Below are 16,266 nucleotides of genomic sequence, written 5' to 3'. Positions count from 1 at the left end.
GCAGTGTTCCTTCACTGGTCAAGACCTTCCAACACCATGGGCGTCCTTACTGGTCCTCCAAGTTCAACCTCAGCATTCCTGGATTAGAATCCCTGGGACACTGGATAAAAACAGATTCCTGGGCCCCAAGTCAACCTACAGGATCAGCACCTCTGGGGAGATGGGAAGCGGCATTTTCACACAGCCCCTCCCAGGGCTTTGCATGGCTTGTCCCTCCAGATCTCACAGCCCGTGCTACTTCGCCCCCTCAAGGCCTCCGCTCCCCGCCCCCTCCTCAGATCACCGGATCAAAAACGCTTCCTGTCGTCACTTGCTCTCTCTTGACCTCAGTCTTCTTCACAACGTGTTCACAAGCTAAGATGTAATTATTGTGTGTATATTGGCTGATGGGATTTGTCTGTCTCATTCATCACATTTCCTGTGCTTGGAACAGTGCTTGGTACGTAAAAGTCACTCAACACAAATGTGTTTACAATTCCAGTCGACTATTGATAACGGTGCACAGAAACGATATGGCAGGCAGAATGCGGGTCTTCCGTCTCAGCCCATGGTGTCACATCTCTGAATGTCTCATTACACACCAAAAATACTTTACAGATGGAGTTAAGGTTACTAATCAGTGACCTTAGATAGGAGGTGTAGGGGGTTGAAATGTGTCCCCCCCCACACAAATTCTTGTCCCCCTGGAACCTCAGAATGTGATCTGAAGTTGAAATAGGGTCTTTGTAGATGAAATTAGTTATGGATGATCTTGAGATGAAGTCAGCCTGGGACTAAGGTGGGCCCTAAATCCAGTAACTGGTGTCTTTACAAAAGGAGGAGACAGCACAGAAACACTGGGGAGAGGTCATGTGAAGAGGGAGGCAGAGACTGGAGGGACGCTGCCAAAGCCACAGAATGCCAGGAGTCACCAGAATCTGGAAGAGGCAGAGAATCCGCTCCTAGAGCTCCCCAAGAGAGAGCGCAGCCCTTGCAAGACCTTGATTTTGGACCTCTGGCCTCCAAAACTGTGAGAGAACAGATCCCTGTTGTTTTAAGCTGCCCAGGATACGGTAATCTGTTGTGGCACCTCTAGGGAACGAATACAGGAGGATTATGCTGGATTACCCAAGTTGGCCCCCGAGCCTCTAAAAACAGAGAAATGAGGACGAACAGTTGAGAGAGTTTCAAGACTTGAGAAGGACGTAGGCTGCCACTGCTGACTTGAAGTGAGGGGGAAGGCGAAAAGCAGGACAAGAAAGGAATTCTGTCAACATCCCAAACGAGCTTGAAGAGGGAGCTTCACCAGAACCTCCAGCATGAATGAACCGTGGCGACACACGATTGCCGTCTTGCGGGATGCAGAGGACCCCATCTCATTCGACCCAGTTTCATTCACGGCGATTTCTGCCCCACGGAAACTGTCAGATGAGTGCTTTAAGCCACTGCGTGCTAACGTGCTACGCAGCAACAGAAAACCAACACAAGCCACTCGGTGGCCGTCAGCTGAGCAGAAACCCTTTAAAATTAGGTGAGATGCATCTTAGTGTGTGTGATCCTCTTCCCTATTCGTATTTTCATGCTATCCAAGTAATATTCCATAAGAGGTAAGCAGTCCAGGAGAAATACTCTTAAGAAATTGGTATGATAAGCACCACTATAAGACACTTTATAAAGTCCTACACAAAATTCTCCTGAAACAGGCACATGACAACATCATCATGCTCCACAGGCACTTACTGAGGGGATTTTTTCCATTGGCATGGGGTCACACGAGTTAGATATATTTCCTGATCTCTAGGAACTGAGTGCTGACCTGCTATAGCAGGCTTGGCCTGAAGAATAAGGCTGTGATTGGTTATCTAAAGTGCCTGCTTAGTCAACGGGATCCACACTATTCTCTTACCCTAGAAACATTTCCTGCAACAAAAAAGGACTAACGGTAATTTATTTCCTATTTCCTCTAGAGGATTTGTAACTTACATAATATTTTGATCACATTTTACACATTACTGGCCCTTTCATTAAATACTGTTAGCTCATCTTCCTGCTGGAGAAGCATAGACTGGATTGAAAACGAAAAACATTCCCGTAAAGATGAATACGATGCACCCCAAGGTGGAAGAGTAGCCTTAAAAGTCTCATCTTTTCGGGGGGCTGGCCCCGTGGCCGAGTGGCTAAGTTCACACGCTCCGCTGCAGGCGGCCCAGTGTTTCGTTGGTTCAAATCCTGGGTGCGGACATGGCACTGCTCATCAGACCACACTGAGGCAGCGTCCCACATACCACTAGAAGGACCCACAACGAAGAATATACAGCTATGTACCGGGGGGCTTTGGGGAGAAAAAGGAAAAAATAAAATCTTTAAAAAAAAAAAGTCTCATCTTTTTTTTTAATAGAATGAACTTTACAACACATGGGGTATAAAAAGTAGGCTCCTAAACATTGCATATGATCATTATTTTACAAAAGAAAATGTATGTATATAATGCACAGAAAAATTATTAAAAGACTTAAAAGATACAAATCAAAATTTCAGCAGTAGTTCTGGGTGGGTGGGGGACTCTGAGCGTCCTCCGTTTTTACCGGGAATTTTGTATTTCCAAAGTTTCTCTAATGAACATGCGCTGATTTGTCAATCCAAAGAAAAATTTGTAAGGTGAAGGTTTATCCTCTGGTTCCAGTTAGGTTTCTATCATTCTTGCCAGAAAAGGAGAAATGGGAAAATGTTCTCAGACTTCACTTAAAGGATCATAGTTAGACGATGGTTGGAAGTGAAATTCAAAATGGTTGGATTTACACAACAGTATTGCCAATCAGGTCTTGAAAGACGGCAAGTTGGAAGAAAAATTATTGGGTTGTTTGAAAGAGAATGACGTTTTGACGCTAAACTAGATGTACCGCTGCCTGTCACACTAAGGACAAAGCTAAGAAACTCTCGGCATTTGAGAAAGGGACCAACGGGGCATGACTCGCAAGATTGCCTTCATGACCAGGGAGCCCCTCTGCCCCTTGGGCTGCAGGATGCAGGGAGAGCCCAGGCATGCAGGCCCCCCTCTGTCCCTGAGCAAACTGGGCGGCTGCTCCGTGCCTTTGCATGGAGGGCGGGGCTCCGGGCCCCTCAGCAGAGGTGCGGCCTGTGCCCCAGGCGCCTCTTCCACCATGAGGAGAGGGGCTTCCACGACTTTTCTGTGCCTGGATGGGAGCGGGGATGCTGGGGAAGAGCACTGGTGGCCTCCCAAGTGAAGCTGTAAATTCAATGCAACGCCAATCCCAGACCCAGGTTTCTTAGAATGGACAAAACGATTTTAAAGTTTACATGGAAAAATGAATGTGTACGCATTGTTGAAAGTTTAGAAAAATGAAAAAAATCTTGAGAGGAATTTGTCTACCAGATAGCAAAAGGTAGCGAGAGGCCAGCCCTGGGTGGAGTGGTGAAGTTCGCAGGCTCCGCTTCAGCGGCCCCGAGTTTGCTGGTTGGGATCCTGGGTGTGGACCTAGCACCACTCATCAAGCCATGCTGTGGCGGCATCCCACATGGAAGAACTAGAAGGACTTACAACTAGGATACACGACCGTGCACGGGGGCTTTGGGGAGCGAAAAAAAGAGGAAGATTGGCAAGAGACGTCAGCTCAGGGCCAATCTCTCCTCACCAAAAAAATAATGATAATAATTTTAAAAATTAATTAAAAATTTGAGAAAAGCACATAAAAGGTAGCTAAATGAAGTGCTACAATAGAAACAGCACAGCTGGTGCAGGACACAGATGAATGCAACAGAAACAAGTGTCCAGACTTAATGTTGGTGGGAACTCTGGACATTAAAAAAGAGCCTTTGACTTTGATGGGGAAAGGTAGATTATTCAATAAATGAGGTGGCAACCAATAGTTACGTCATTGGGATAAAATAACCCTGACCCTATCTCACTGTACACAAAAACAAATTCAAGGTGGCTTGAAAATAAAAATGCAAAGTAGGCAAATAAAAGCTATGAACATATTGGAAAGACTACCAGAGGATATTTCTATAATCCTGAAGAAAGGAAGGCTCTTAAAGGTGAGACAAAAGAAAATTTTGACCAATTTGGCTTCAGAAAAATTTGTGACCTCTACATTGCAAAAGACACAATAAAGAAATATTTTTAATGATAGACTGGATGAAATATATTTGAAACACATGGAACAAAGAGTTCATTCATATCTTTAACAGGCAAAGACTTCTTAAAATTGATAAGAAATATACAAATGACTCACTATAAAAATGGGCAAAATATTTGAAACCCTAATTCACACAAGACAAATTGTACAATGTTCAAACAGATGAAACGATGTACATTCCCACTGGCATTAAGAGAAATGCACACAGAAACAATTGTTTTATTTGGATAAAACTAAATAGATTGTCAGTATTTTCTGCTGAAAAGTTTGAGAAAACTGATGGAAGTGCAAGTTACTCTAATCTTTTGGGCAAGGAATCATGAAGAACCTATGAAGATTTAAAATGCACAGGCCCTTTGACTTCTGGACATCCTACAGAAATAAAACCAATTGTTCCTGACAATACAGGCACAAAGATGCTTCTTGTAACTCTGTTTGCAAAACCCAAACCTGGCCATAAGCTCAGTGTCTATCACGGGATGGCCGACTAAATCATGGTATATCCATTCCATGGAAGAGTATGAAGTTCCTGATGAGAAGGAATGATGTCTACATGACATGTCATAAAAGTTGCCCACGATACATTGTTGGGGGTATAAAATAGGAAGCTGCAGACTGACATGCATGGTATAATTTGAACTACTTCCTCTCAGTTGTTTGTATATGGATAGCAAACAAAGGTGGAGGAGCTCACACACTCTACTGTTAAGATACTGCCCTGGAGGTCATATCGGGAGGGGAGATGGGGAATATTTATATGCTGCTACCGTATTTAAGAGCTACCTGAGCAGGCATCACAGCTATGAGCTTTGAAAAGACAGCAGGCATTACAGACTGCCCCCCACTCCGTCTACAGTTGCCCCGCGATCCAGGGCTGCTGGGTTGGAGTGAGTAAAACCAGCTTAGTGCACTGAGTCATCATGACGCAGGATGCCCCAGGCGCCATTATGAGTCAGGGGTCTCGGGGGTCCCCAGAGGAACCCTGAGCAGTTCGCACAACCAGGCTGTGTGGGTCCGTCTTCCAAGCAAGAGACGGGCGCCTCCCTCGCACCCCCTCCCTGACTTCTGTCCCTGTCTCTGGGCTTGGCCTCCCAGTCCCCGTCCCCAGCATGGCCATCTGACTCCTCTGTCAGCAGAATGGGCTTCATGGTCACGGCACGGGCCCAGCAGGGAGCCCGGGCCACGACAGCAGCGGCCAGTGGGCTGTTCTGTGCTGGGTGGGGGCAGGACGCTTCCGTGTGGGACCCAGCGCAGCCTCCCCGACACCTGCTCAGCAGTTAGTGGACCCTCAGGGAGAGGGCGAGGGCAGGGGGACCTGGAAGGGAGGGGCATGTGTGTGTGTGTTTCCCTGGGATGGTTCAATACATGCTTTTTCCTTTTGTATTATAATTCTAAAATTGTAACAAATGCCTCTAGATGAAATTTGTTGTTAAAGGGTAGGAATGCAGTATCTAAATACGTTAATGTTTAAAACATTGAAAAATGTTTTCTAAAAGTAACCTTTGCTTCCAGTTCTATTGAGACGTACGTGACATATAACATCATATAAGGTTAAGGTGCACAACATAATCATTCAATGTTTGTATATACTATGAAATGATTACCACAATAAGTTTAGTTAATATCCATCACCTCACATAGTTACAATTTTTTTCCTTATAATGAAAACTTTTCTCTCTTAGCAACTTTCAAACATACAATCCAGTATTGTGAACTAGTCTTTTTTTTTTATATCAGAGAGGTAATATATGCACCTTGTGTTCTGAGGAAAATACAGTGGGGAACAAGAATTAAAAAATGTGCTTGTTGCTGTGGTTGCATTGCGTCTTCTCGAAAATGCCATATTGGAGTCCTGGTCCCCAGATCAGGGTGCAGACAAACTAATACAGATTTTGGTACAGGGAAGTGGGCTGCCGTTGTTACAAATATCTAAAAATGTGGAATTGACCTTGGAATTGGGTAATGAATAGAGGCTTAAAGAGTTTTGGGTGAATGATAGAAAAAGCCTAGATTGCCTTCAAAAGACTGTTGGTAGAAATACAGACATTAAAGGTGAGATTTCAGAAAGATTTCGGCGCTGTAGAGAAAGCTTCTATCATCTTAGAGAATTCAGGTATCATCATGAACAGAAAGTTGCTAGAACCATGAAAGGTCACGGTGCTTCTGGAAAGGTCTCAGATGGGACAAAAGGAAGGAAGGCCATCAGACTTCAGAGTTCTCCTGCAGGAAATAGGCCTGCGGAGCTTTCTGGCTGTGACATGCGTTATCCTTTAAGAGAAGGGAAAATGCTCCAAGATCAGGACCACCTCCTTGGTTCCAGAGGGTGAAGCCACCACCTCCATTCTCAAGGGCTGCTGTCTTTGTTAAGCAGAATTGGCGCTCAAGATGAACCAGACAGCATGAAGGTGCCTGATGGTGACTCTCACGGTTTTGTCCGGCAAAGTGAATGATTAGAGGACTTGGGGCTGAAAAAGTCTCAACTGATTCTCAAGTTTTAAATGGGTAAGAAACCCAGCTTCCTGGCTGGAGCTGGGCGTGGTAGGGCCATTAACCGGGTGGCCTGGTGACAGCACAGGGCATCAAGCCAAAGAAGAGTATTCTCAGGACAAAATCTGAGCAATTTGCCCTGCTGGGTTTCAGATTTGCTTGGGACTGGTGACCCTTTCTTCCTTTGGAATGGGAATGTCTATCCTATGCCTGTCCTCTCAGTATATTTTGGAAGCAAATAACTTGCCTGGTTTCACAGGTTCACAGATAGAGAGAGATTTTGTCCAGGATGAATCATATCCTGAGTCTCAGCCATCACTGATTTGGATGACTTAGATGATCAGATTTGGGACTTTGAGTTGATGCTTGCATTGGGGGAAGCTGTGATGAGGTGCATTATGCTGCACGTGGGAAGGACATGGATTTTGAAGGGCCAGAGGGCAGCCTGCTATGGGTTAAATTGTGTCCCTTCAAAAAAGATATATTGGAACCCGAACCCTTAGGACCTCAAAATGTGACCTTGTTTGGAGAGAGGGTCTTTCAGAAGCAATGAAGTTAAAATGAGGTCGTTAGAGTGGGCACTAATCCCAATATGAATGGTAGCCTTATGAAAAGAGGAAATGTGGACACACAGACAGACAGGCATAGAAGGAAGATGATGCAAAGAGACACAGAGTGATCCATGTCCACAAGCCAAGAAGGGAAGACTGGACCAGACCCTGCAGCCCTCAGAAGGAACAGCTCCTGCCAACGCCTCGATTCCAGACTTCCAGCCTCCAGAACAGTGAGACAACACATTTCTATCTTTTAAGCCACCTCTTTTGTGCTATTTTGTTACGGCAGCTCTAGCAAACTAAAGCACTCACCGTAACACTGTGAGCATATTTCTTGTTTCTGGATATTCTAGGAGATGATTTTTCATGGCCGCAAACAGTTTCATCACGGAGACAGAGCACACTTTTAAAAATGTGCACTTACTGTGGATCACGGCCTTTATAATGGACCACTCTCAGCTCTTGTGATTTTGAAGGTGAAAGGTCATGTGCACTGTGTGTGCACACGTGCTTGTGTGCAGTGTTCCAGGGGCAGAGCTGTCACCTACTTAGTGTCTACTTGACTCAAACGGACTCAAAATGAGTAAGCCTGACTCTCAGGAGCTTAATCAAAATAAAATATTATTAGAGACCATGAAAAGGACGTTCAGACTCAACTTCGCACATGTTCTCAGACTGAAAAAAAATAAATGAGCATTGACTCATTTCTGCAGATTAGTTCAGATGTTAGTTGTAAAGAAGGGAGAGAAGAATTATCGTAGTTTTTGCAAGTAGGATAAGTGAAAATGAGATACATGAATGGCTATAAATGTTAATAAAGTTAAATGGAACAATTTTATTTTCTATTGTATCATATTATTTAAAAATATCCCATCACAGATCAATTATTTTCCAAAGTAATTTGACTTAAGAAGAGAATATAGCTATTTTTCAGACAGCGAAAACAACTCTAGTAAGCACAGAACTTACCCAGAAGCGGATGAATTTGGGTCGACAACTGTTTGCTGTGGGGGAAAATGAAAATTAATAAAACAGAAAAAGAAATTTGATATTGAGGTTAATCTTTCAGAAAATTCAAGTCCGTTACTAGTCAGTTTTAAGTCATGGTATCTCAGGGAATCCTTAGGCCTGGGAAAGGACCTCACTGGTGGGAAAGCCCACTTCTTCCCAAACCCTGTTACAGGCACAAAGGTGTTTTCATGTCTCATTGGTAAGAACCCAGGAGTGGGAAGCTGGGTAAAATGATAAGAATGTATTTAAGTTTTTAAGAAAATGCCAAACTGCTTTCCAAGGTGACGTCACTTTAAATTCTCATTTTAGGGGACGGCCCCGTGGCCAAGTGGTTAAGTTCGGCGTTCCCCTTTGGAGGCCCGGGGTTTCACCAGCTAGGATCCTGGGCGCAGACATGGCACTGCTCGTCAGGCCACGCTGAGGCGGCGTCCCACATAGCACAACCAGAAGGACCTACAACTAGAATAGACAACTATGCACTGGGGGGCTTTGGGGAGAAGAAGAAGAAGAAAAGAAGATTGGCAACAGATGTCAGCTCAGCTGCCAATCGGTAAAAAAATACATTCCCATTTTACTTTCAGCTACCAACATATGAGCCTTCCCTTCCTCCACATTTTCACCAACACTTGGTATTGTCAGTCTTTTTGCTTTTAGCCATTCTGATGGGTGTGTAGTGGTATCCTATTGTGGATTGAATCTGCACTCCCCTAATGTTGAAGGCTGTGGCCATCTCTTCATGTGCTTATTGGCCGCCCACAGAGCCTCCTCGGTGAACAGTTTGTTATAACAGGGCTGTTTTCCTTACTGAGATTTGAAAGTTCTTTATATATTCTGAGTACAGTTATAGGGTTTGCAAATATTTATTCTGGCCTGTGGCTTATATTTTTATTTTTGTAATGGTCACTTTTGAAGAGCGGATGCTTTTAATTTTGATGAAGTACAATTTCTCATTTTTTTCTTTAATAGTGCTTTTGGTGTCATGTTAAAGAAAACTGTCTAACTCAAGATCATGAAGATTTTATTCTTTCTTCCTAAAGTGTTATAGTTTAGCTCTTAGATGTCAGTCTATGATCAATTTTGAGTTCTTTTTTGTGTATGGTGTGAAGAAAGGCGTTAAGGGGTTTTTTCTTCCTTTTTTTTTTTTTTTGCATATAGTTATTTAATTGTTCCAATACCGTTTATTGAAAATACTCTTATTTCTCCTCTTTGAAATGCTTTGGCACCTTTGTTTAAAATCCATTGATCAGAAATGTAAAAGTTTTATTTCTGGAGTTTCTGCTCTGTTCTATTGATCTATATGTCATCCTTATGCCAGTCCCACACTGCCTTGATTACTGTGGCTTTAGATTAAATTTTGCAGTCAGATTGTGGAAGTCCTCCAATTCTGTTCCTCTTTTTCTAAATTATTTTGGCCACTTGAAGTCCTCTGAATTTCCATATACATTTTAGGATCAGCTTGCTATTTCCTTAAAGAAAAAGCTTGCTGGCTTGGTGGGAATTCAAAAGAGATCAGGGTAAGTCTGTAGATAAACTTGGGGCAAATTTTCCATCATGGCAATATTGAGTGTTCCAGTCCACGAATATCGTAAATCTTTCCATTTATTTGGATCGTGTTTAATTTCTCTCAGCAATGGTTTGTAGCTTTAAGCATACAGATTTTGCACTCGTTTTGTTATTTTATTATTTTTGGTGCTGTTGTGAATGGAATAGTTTTCTTAATACCATTTTCAGTTTCTTCATTGCTAGTATACAGAAATATAGTTGACTTTTTGTATTGATTTTTATATGCTACTGCCTTGCTAATCTATTTGATTAGTTCTACTAGCTTTCTTGCAAATTTGTTAGGATCATGTTTCATGCAGAAACATACAGTTTCCCTTTCAAATCCATATGCCTTCAATTTATATTTCTTGCTTTAGTGCACCAACTGGAACTTTATTAAAATGTTGAAATAGAAGTTCGGAGTGGGCATTCTTGCCTTGGTCCCAGTCCTAAGGGGAAAGCATTCAGTATGAATTAGTTTTAAGTTTCATCTGTGCTCTTTATCAGATTGGGGATTTTTTTTCTACATTATGAAACTTTTTAATCATAGATAGATGCGTTATCATGTTAAATGCTTTTTTCTGATTGATGTGCTCATATGTTTATTGTACTTTATTTTATTAATATGCTTATTACATTAATCTAGTTTCAGACATTAAATCAACCTTGCATTCCTGGAATAAACCTCACTTAGTCACAACGTATAATCCTGCATATATGTGACTGCATTTGGTTTGCTAATATTTCGTTAATGATATTTGCCTGCAGATTCATGAGTGGTATCGGCTTATGATATTCTTCCTTTGGGATGACATCGTCTGGCCTGGCAGAATGAGTTGGGAAGTGTTACTTCCCCTTCTATTTTCTGAAAGAGTTTGTGCGTGATTGGTATTATTTTTCTTAAAGTATTAGGTAGAATTTACCAATGAAGCCATCAGGGCCTGGAACTTTCTTTCTGGGGAATTTTAAATTAGTTCAGTGTGTCTACTTGTTTTATGTCTATTTGAATTTTCTATTCCTTCTTGAACCGGTTTTGGTAATGTGTATCAAGTCAGTAGAATGATAAATCTCTTTCTTAAGTAATAAAGCATATTTCAACCTTGGAACATTTATAATTAAGTAAAGAAAAGTTTAAGAGACCCAAACCCATAATGTCACTACTTTTGCATTACAGAGCCATCTCTGTGCGTTTGACGTTTTATGTTCCTGAATACTGAAGAGAATTTGTCCTGCTAGGTGTGGGGGGAAAGGCTTCAGCTCTCAGAGCCCGAAAGATCGGCCTGCACTTAGAGAGGAGCTGGGCCTCAGTGCCTGCTGTTGGCCACTGAGTAGAAACAATGAAGCTGCGTCTGGAGAATCTGTAGTGGGACTTGACGCAATGGTCACTGACGAGTGTCTCTCAGGGTGGCGGCTGCGCGGTCAGGGCTGGCAGCAGGTGTTGCATGGGACTGGCCCAGGCAAATCGGAACACAGGATCACCCGGGTTTCATGGTAGCAAAGAAAAACCCACGGCCACTTGTTTGTAGCGTGGAGTGAGGATCACCTTTGGCGGCTCAGTCTTGTGGGGGCAGGCTGGAGGCACGACAGGTTCCACTAAACGTGTCTCCAAACTTTTAGGACAGGTGCAAGCAAGGAAAAAGCCTTTGCTGACAATGTCACTGTGACTAAAGGTGGGTGCCAACCTCCTCCCTAGTTCTAAATTATTATGAGGAGGTCTCTCTCTGATGCCCTGCAGAGATTGCAGAGAGATGAAGCCCCTCCCTCAGAGGAAATGAAGTCACTGTAACCTTCAGAAATCAGCAGAGTCGCAAACTCTGCTTAAAAATTGCCCACCAGAAATCCCCAGGCAGCTGACCTCCGGAGCAGCTGCAGAAGTGGGTGGGCCTAAAAGGAGTCAGCCCTGCTGGCTTGATCCTGTGAGGAGCGGACACAGAAATGGTATAACACACACATGCACAGACACAACTGCACACCCACAGCACACCAAACACACTCACACACACACACACACACAGAACACACAATACAAGCCTCACGGTCAAGAATACTTTCTGCCCCTCACTTTTTCTTTTATTTCCCACCTGCCTTTGCTCCCATTTGAGTAGCATCCCTGGGTACTACAGAAACGCTTCAAAGCAGCCAAACAAGCAGTTCCCAACATTGTTCTAGCCTCATTCCTGGCGGGGCCCTAGACCCCACATTTGGCTTTCACTCTGGCGGCTCTGGGCTTACCTTTGGCGGCGAGGATTTCTTTGGGTGTACGGTGCTTAAGGAGCATATGTTCTGGCACCAAGGAAACCTCAGGAACTGCTTGTGCTTCCCTTTGCTAGGACGGGGCAGGAGCAAGGAAAGAGTGTGTCAGCAAGGAAGAACTTCCTTTGGGCAGTGAGCTCACAGAGGGCCGATGAAGCCTGCAAAGCATCCTACAAGCGCCATTATTGTGGTTTCTGCCCTGTCGGCAGAACCTCAGAGGCCGGCAGCCCCTAGGAGGCTGTTTGAGGGCTCCTGAGTTGGTTGCACCCTGTGAAACGCCCTGCAGCAGCTCCACGTGCAAAGGACCATGACTGCCTGCCGGTGGGATGCCAAGGAGAGGGGCTTCTCGCTGAGCACCCCACACTGGACCACTGCAGCCACACGTCTGTGGGTGCAGCAGTGAATCAGCAGGGCTCACTGACAAATGGACAGGATGATGTGCCTTGGCGCCCACAACATTCCCACTTGGTGGCAATTCCTTGCAGCAGCTCTAGGAAACTAACACAGGAGGAGTCTCCTGGCTTATCCAGGTCCAGTGTAGTCACATGAACTTCTAAAAACTGAGATATAAGGAAGAAGAGGAAGTCAGAGAGTTCTGGAGCATGAGAAGGACTTGACCCACCACCACTGACTCAAAGACCGAGGGAGCAGCATGGAAAGCAGGAGAAAGCAATAAATTCAGTCAACATCTAAATAAGCTCAGAAACCAATTCTTCCCTACAGTTTCCAGAAAGGAATGCTGACCTGGTGAACGCTGCCTGCTGCCTGTGAGGCATTAAGCAGGGACCCCGCTGAGCTTGTTCAGGCTCGTGACCCATGGACACTGAGCGAGAATGTCTTGTTTAAGGCACTCGATTTGTGGGAATTTCCTACGTAGCAACTGAAAACTAATACAAGCCGCTTGAGGGACATTATCTGGTAGAACTCCTTTAAAATTACGCAAGAAGGATCTTCAGATGTGTGATCCTACGCCCTATTCATGTTTCCATCTTATCTGGTCAATTTCTATACATCTGTTCCATACAATGTTCCAGAACAGACAAATGGTCCAGAAGAAACTCTCCCAATAAATTGGTCTGATAACCACTACTAGAGAGAGACCCCCTCAAGTTCCACACAAAGTTTTCCCCCAAAAGGTGTCTGCGACTAACATCAGCTCACTCCACAGGCTCTTACCGAGGGAATCTTCCTTCCTTGCATTAGCTTAGCGTCCTGCGATTTAAACACATTCCCTGACTCCTAGGAGCTGAGACTCTGACGTGCTACAGCAGGCTTTGTGTGTCTACTTAATCGACCAGCAGGTTGACTACGCTAGGTTACCCTGGCAACGCTTCTGCAACAAAGGCCCTTGGTGTCGTCTGCCCCTTGCATCGGGAGGGTTTGTAACCTGCACGGTGCTACATCCTGCTTTCCGCACAACTGTGCCTTTCAGTAAACAAGCTTAGCTCGTCTTCCTGTTGAAGTACAGACTAGATTGAAAATGAAAAATAATTTTCCAGAAATGAGGAATATGGTACAACCCAAAGATGGAATAATTTATATTCATAAAAATCATGTTTTTGTTTTAACAGACACTGTTCACAATAAATGGAGTTTTTAAAAAGGCTTCTAAAGAGTTGTACTTTACATTTTTATGAAACAAAACATTATATAATGCATTATGTATATAATGTATGTTATTTCCTTCATAATAAGAATAATATTAAAAAGGAAGACTTGGAAGATACTAATCAAAACGCCAGCAGTGGCTGTCGGTGGGTGGGGAACTATAAAGTGATGTTCATTCCTGCAATGGGAATTTTTGCTGTTTCCAAAGTTTTTATAATGAATGTGCACTGACTAGTCAATCTGAAAACACTAGGTTTTGGTCTTTGTTTGGCTTTAGAGTGTAAGTTTGCTGACCTAGTTCCAGTTAAGTCTGTCATTCTTGACAGGAAGGGATAAAAGAAAAGTGCTCTTAGATTGTATTTAAAGGATCATAGAGAATGCGTCAAAGTGAAATTCGAGTGACGTAAATTTTCACCACAGTCTTGCCAATCAGGTTTCTAAGGAAATAAGTTTAGTAGGAAAAATAGTGGGTCGTCTGAAAGGGAAGGACGTTTTCACACTAAACTCCACTCCTGATTGTTAAACTGAGCAAACTCGCAAGTCGGTCCAGCCGTTGAGAAGCGACTAACGGTGCGTTTCTCCTCAGCTTCCCTTTTCGGACTCATGGAGTCTCTCTGCCACGTGGTTGTAGGATGGTGAGATTTGAGCCCCCCAGGAACCCGGCCCCATCCTCCTGGCCCGGGAAAGCTGGAGCTGCCCTCAGCTGGTCTCGGCAAAGGGTGGGGCTTGGGGAGCGCAGCTTGGGAAGGGCTGGTGGCCGCTCTCCCAGCCCCTTGGTGCCCCAGGGGAGACTGGCTTCTGGTGTCCCTGTCGTGACTGCAGAGATGCGCAGCTGTGGGTGGGGACAGTGTTGGTCCCTCTCACATACAGGTGAATGTTTACTGTAACTCCAGTTCCAAATCCAGCTTTCTCGGAACTGCACAGAGCGGTTTTAAAGTTCATATGGAAAATAAGTGTGTGAAAGAACTGTCAAAAGTAATGAAAAACTCTCGAGAGGGATCCGCCTAGCAGATGTTGAAAGGCGGCTCAGTGAAACCTCATCAGTTAAACAGCACCGTGTGGCTGAAGGACACAGAGCAGTGAGGCAGACACCAGCATCCAGAAGCAGATCTGGGCCCAGTGCTTGTGGGAATCTGGGGTATCACAGAAGGGGCCTTTCGATTTGATGAGGAAAGAAGGATCGTTCATCAACAAGGCGGCGACCACAAGTCGCATTGCAACAAAATAACCTTGGCTCCTGTCTCAGTGAATATAAAAATAAATTCAAGATGGCTTGAAAATCAAAACGAAAGCAAATAAAGAAAGCAAATAAAAATTATGCAAATATTAGCAAACAATAGGGAGGATATTTGTTTAACCTTGGAGTAAAGAAGGCTTTTTAAAGCAAGACAGCGAAAACGAGAGGATAGCTATTTTCCAGACAGATAGAACAGCTCCAGTAAGATGACAACTCACCCACGCACAGACGGACTCAGGTCTTCATCTGCTTCCTGTGGGGGATGAATGAAAATTCACAAAGTGAAAAAAGGCTGCTGACACTGAGCTTATTTTTCGACAACGTTCAAATCAATTCTTAGTTGATCCTGAGCAATGGTGCCGCAGCATCCCCTGGGTCCTGGGAGAGGGTCTCACGGGGGGACACTGCCTTCGCCTCAACCCTTGTCACCTGCATAGGTTCGTTTTCCCTTCTCTTTGGTTAGAAGCCGGAATGGGAAGCTGGGTCAAATGATAAGAACATACTTAGCTTCTTAAGAAAATGCTACACTGCTCTCCAAACTGGCGTAATCTTACATCCCCACTGGCAACGGGGGAGCCTTCCATGTCCCCGGCTTCACCAGCACTTGGTATCGTAAGTCCTTGTGCTTTCAGCCCTTCTGACTGGTGTGCAGTGGTATCGTGTTGTGGTTTCAATTTACACTCCCTTAACGCTGAAGGCTGTTGACCACCTTTTCATGTGCTTATTTGCCGCCCATAGATCCTCCTGGCTGAACAGCTTGTTCAAATCTTTTGTCCCGTTTTAAAAACTGGGGTATTTTCCTCATAATTGAGTTTTGAAAATTCTTTATATATTCTGGATACAAGTATATGATTTGCAAATATTTTATTTCTGTCTCTGGCTTATATTTTCATTTTGTTAATGGTGCACTTCGAAGAGCAAATTTTTTTTAATTTGATGAGGAGCGGCTGCAGAAATGGGTGGGCCTAAAAGGAGTCAGCCCTGCTGGCTTGGTCCTGTGAGGAGTGAACTTAGAAACAGTGTAACACACACATGCACCCCACAAACCAAACACACTCACACACACACACACAAACATGCCCAGCATCACACACATCACGCGCACACTCACACACACAGACTCACAGGACCGAGCCAGTGCAGAAGCAGAGGGTTGTGGCTAAGAGGTCCCAGCCTCAGGGCAATCTCGGGCGTTGTCCCAGCCCTGGATGAACATGAGTGGTGACGCAGAGGGACACTGGTACCTGTGGCAATTCTATTTGGATGGACGGCCCTTTCTTCGCTTCTGGGGTTTTTGCATCCTGTCGGAGGCGGCCCTGTGTCATATATTCAAACGTGCTCATTTTTTTGGCCACTAGAAAAGAGAAAGAAGGCAGAGGATGGAGTTATTATTCATCAGCTGTGCTTGGTGCCCAAGAACAAGCAGGCAGTGCACCCT

At 44.2% G+C, this 16,266-nt stretch overlaps 1 protein-coding gene across 5 annotated transcripts in view; it reads right to left on the bottom strand.

Moving 5' to 3' along the window:
- The window catches only part of LOC100057809 (palmitoyltransferase ZDHHC11), a 62,312-nt gene that overhangs the window by 21,059 nt on the left and 24,987 nt on the right, over positions 1–16,266 (bottom strand). For all 5 annotated transcript variants that reach the window (XR_011430313.1, XR_011430314.1, XM_023625900.2 and 2 more), the window contains 4 exons: positions 16,073–16,182; positions 15,047–15,081; positions 11,963–12,056; positions 8,147–8,181 (listed from right to left, as the gene is read on the bottom strand). Coding sequence is in view for 3 of the 5 variants with exons in the window: in XM_023625900.2 (XP_023481668.1) it covers positions 8,147–8,181; positions 11,963–12,056; positions 15,047–15,081; positions 16,073–16,182 (274 nt within the window). In the remaining 2 variants the exon portion in view is untranslated. The remainder of the gene's footprint in view (positions 1–8,146; positions 8,182–11,962; positions 12,057–15,046; positions 15,082–16,072; positions 16,183–16,266) is intronic.

This window comes from Equus caballus, chromosome 21 (assembly GCF_041296265.1).
Source record: "Equus caballus isolate H_3958 breed thoroughbred chromosome 21, TB-T2T, whole genome shotgun sequence".
NCBI lineage: Eukaryota > Metazoa > Chordata > Mammalia > Perissodactyla > Equidae > Equus > Equus caballus.
Note: the sequence above shows the minus strand (reverse complement) of the source record. Positions and strands in the feature narration are given on the sequence as shown.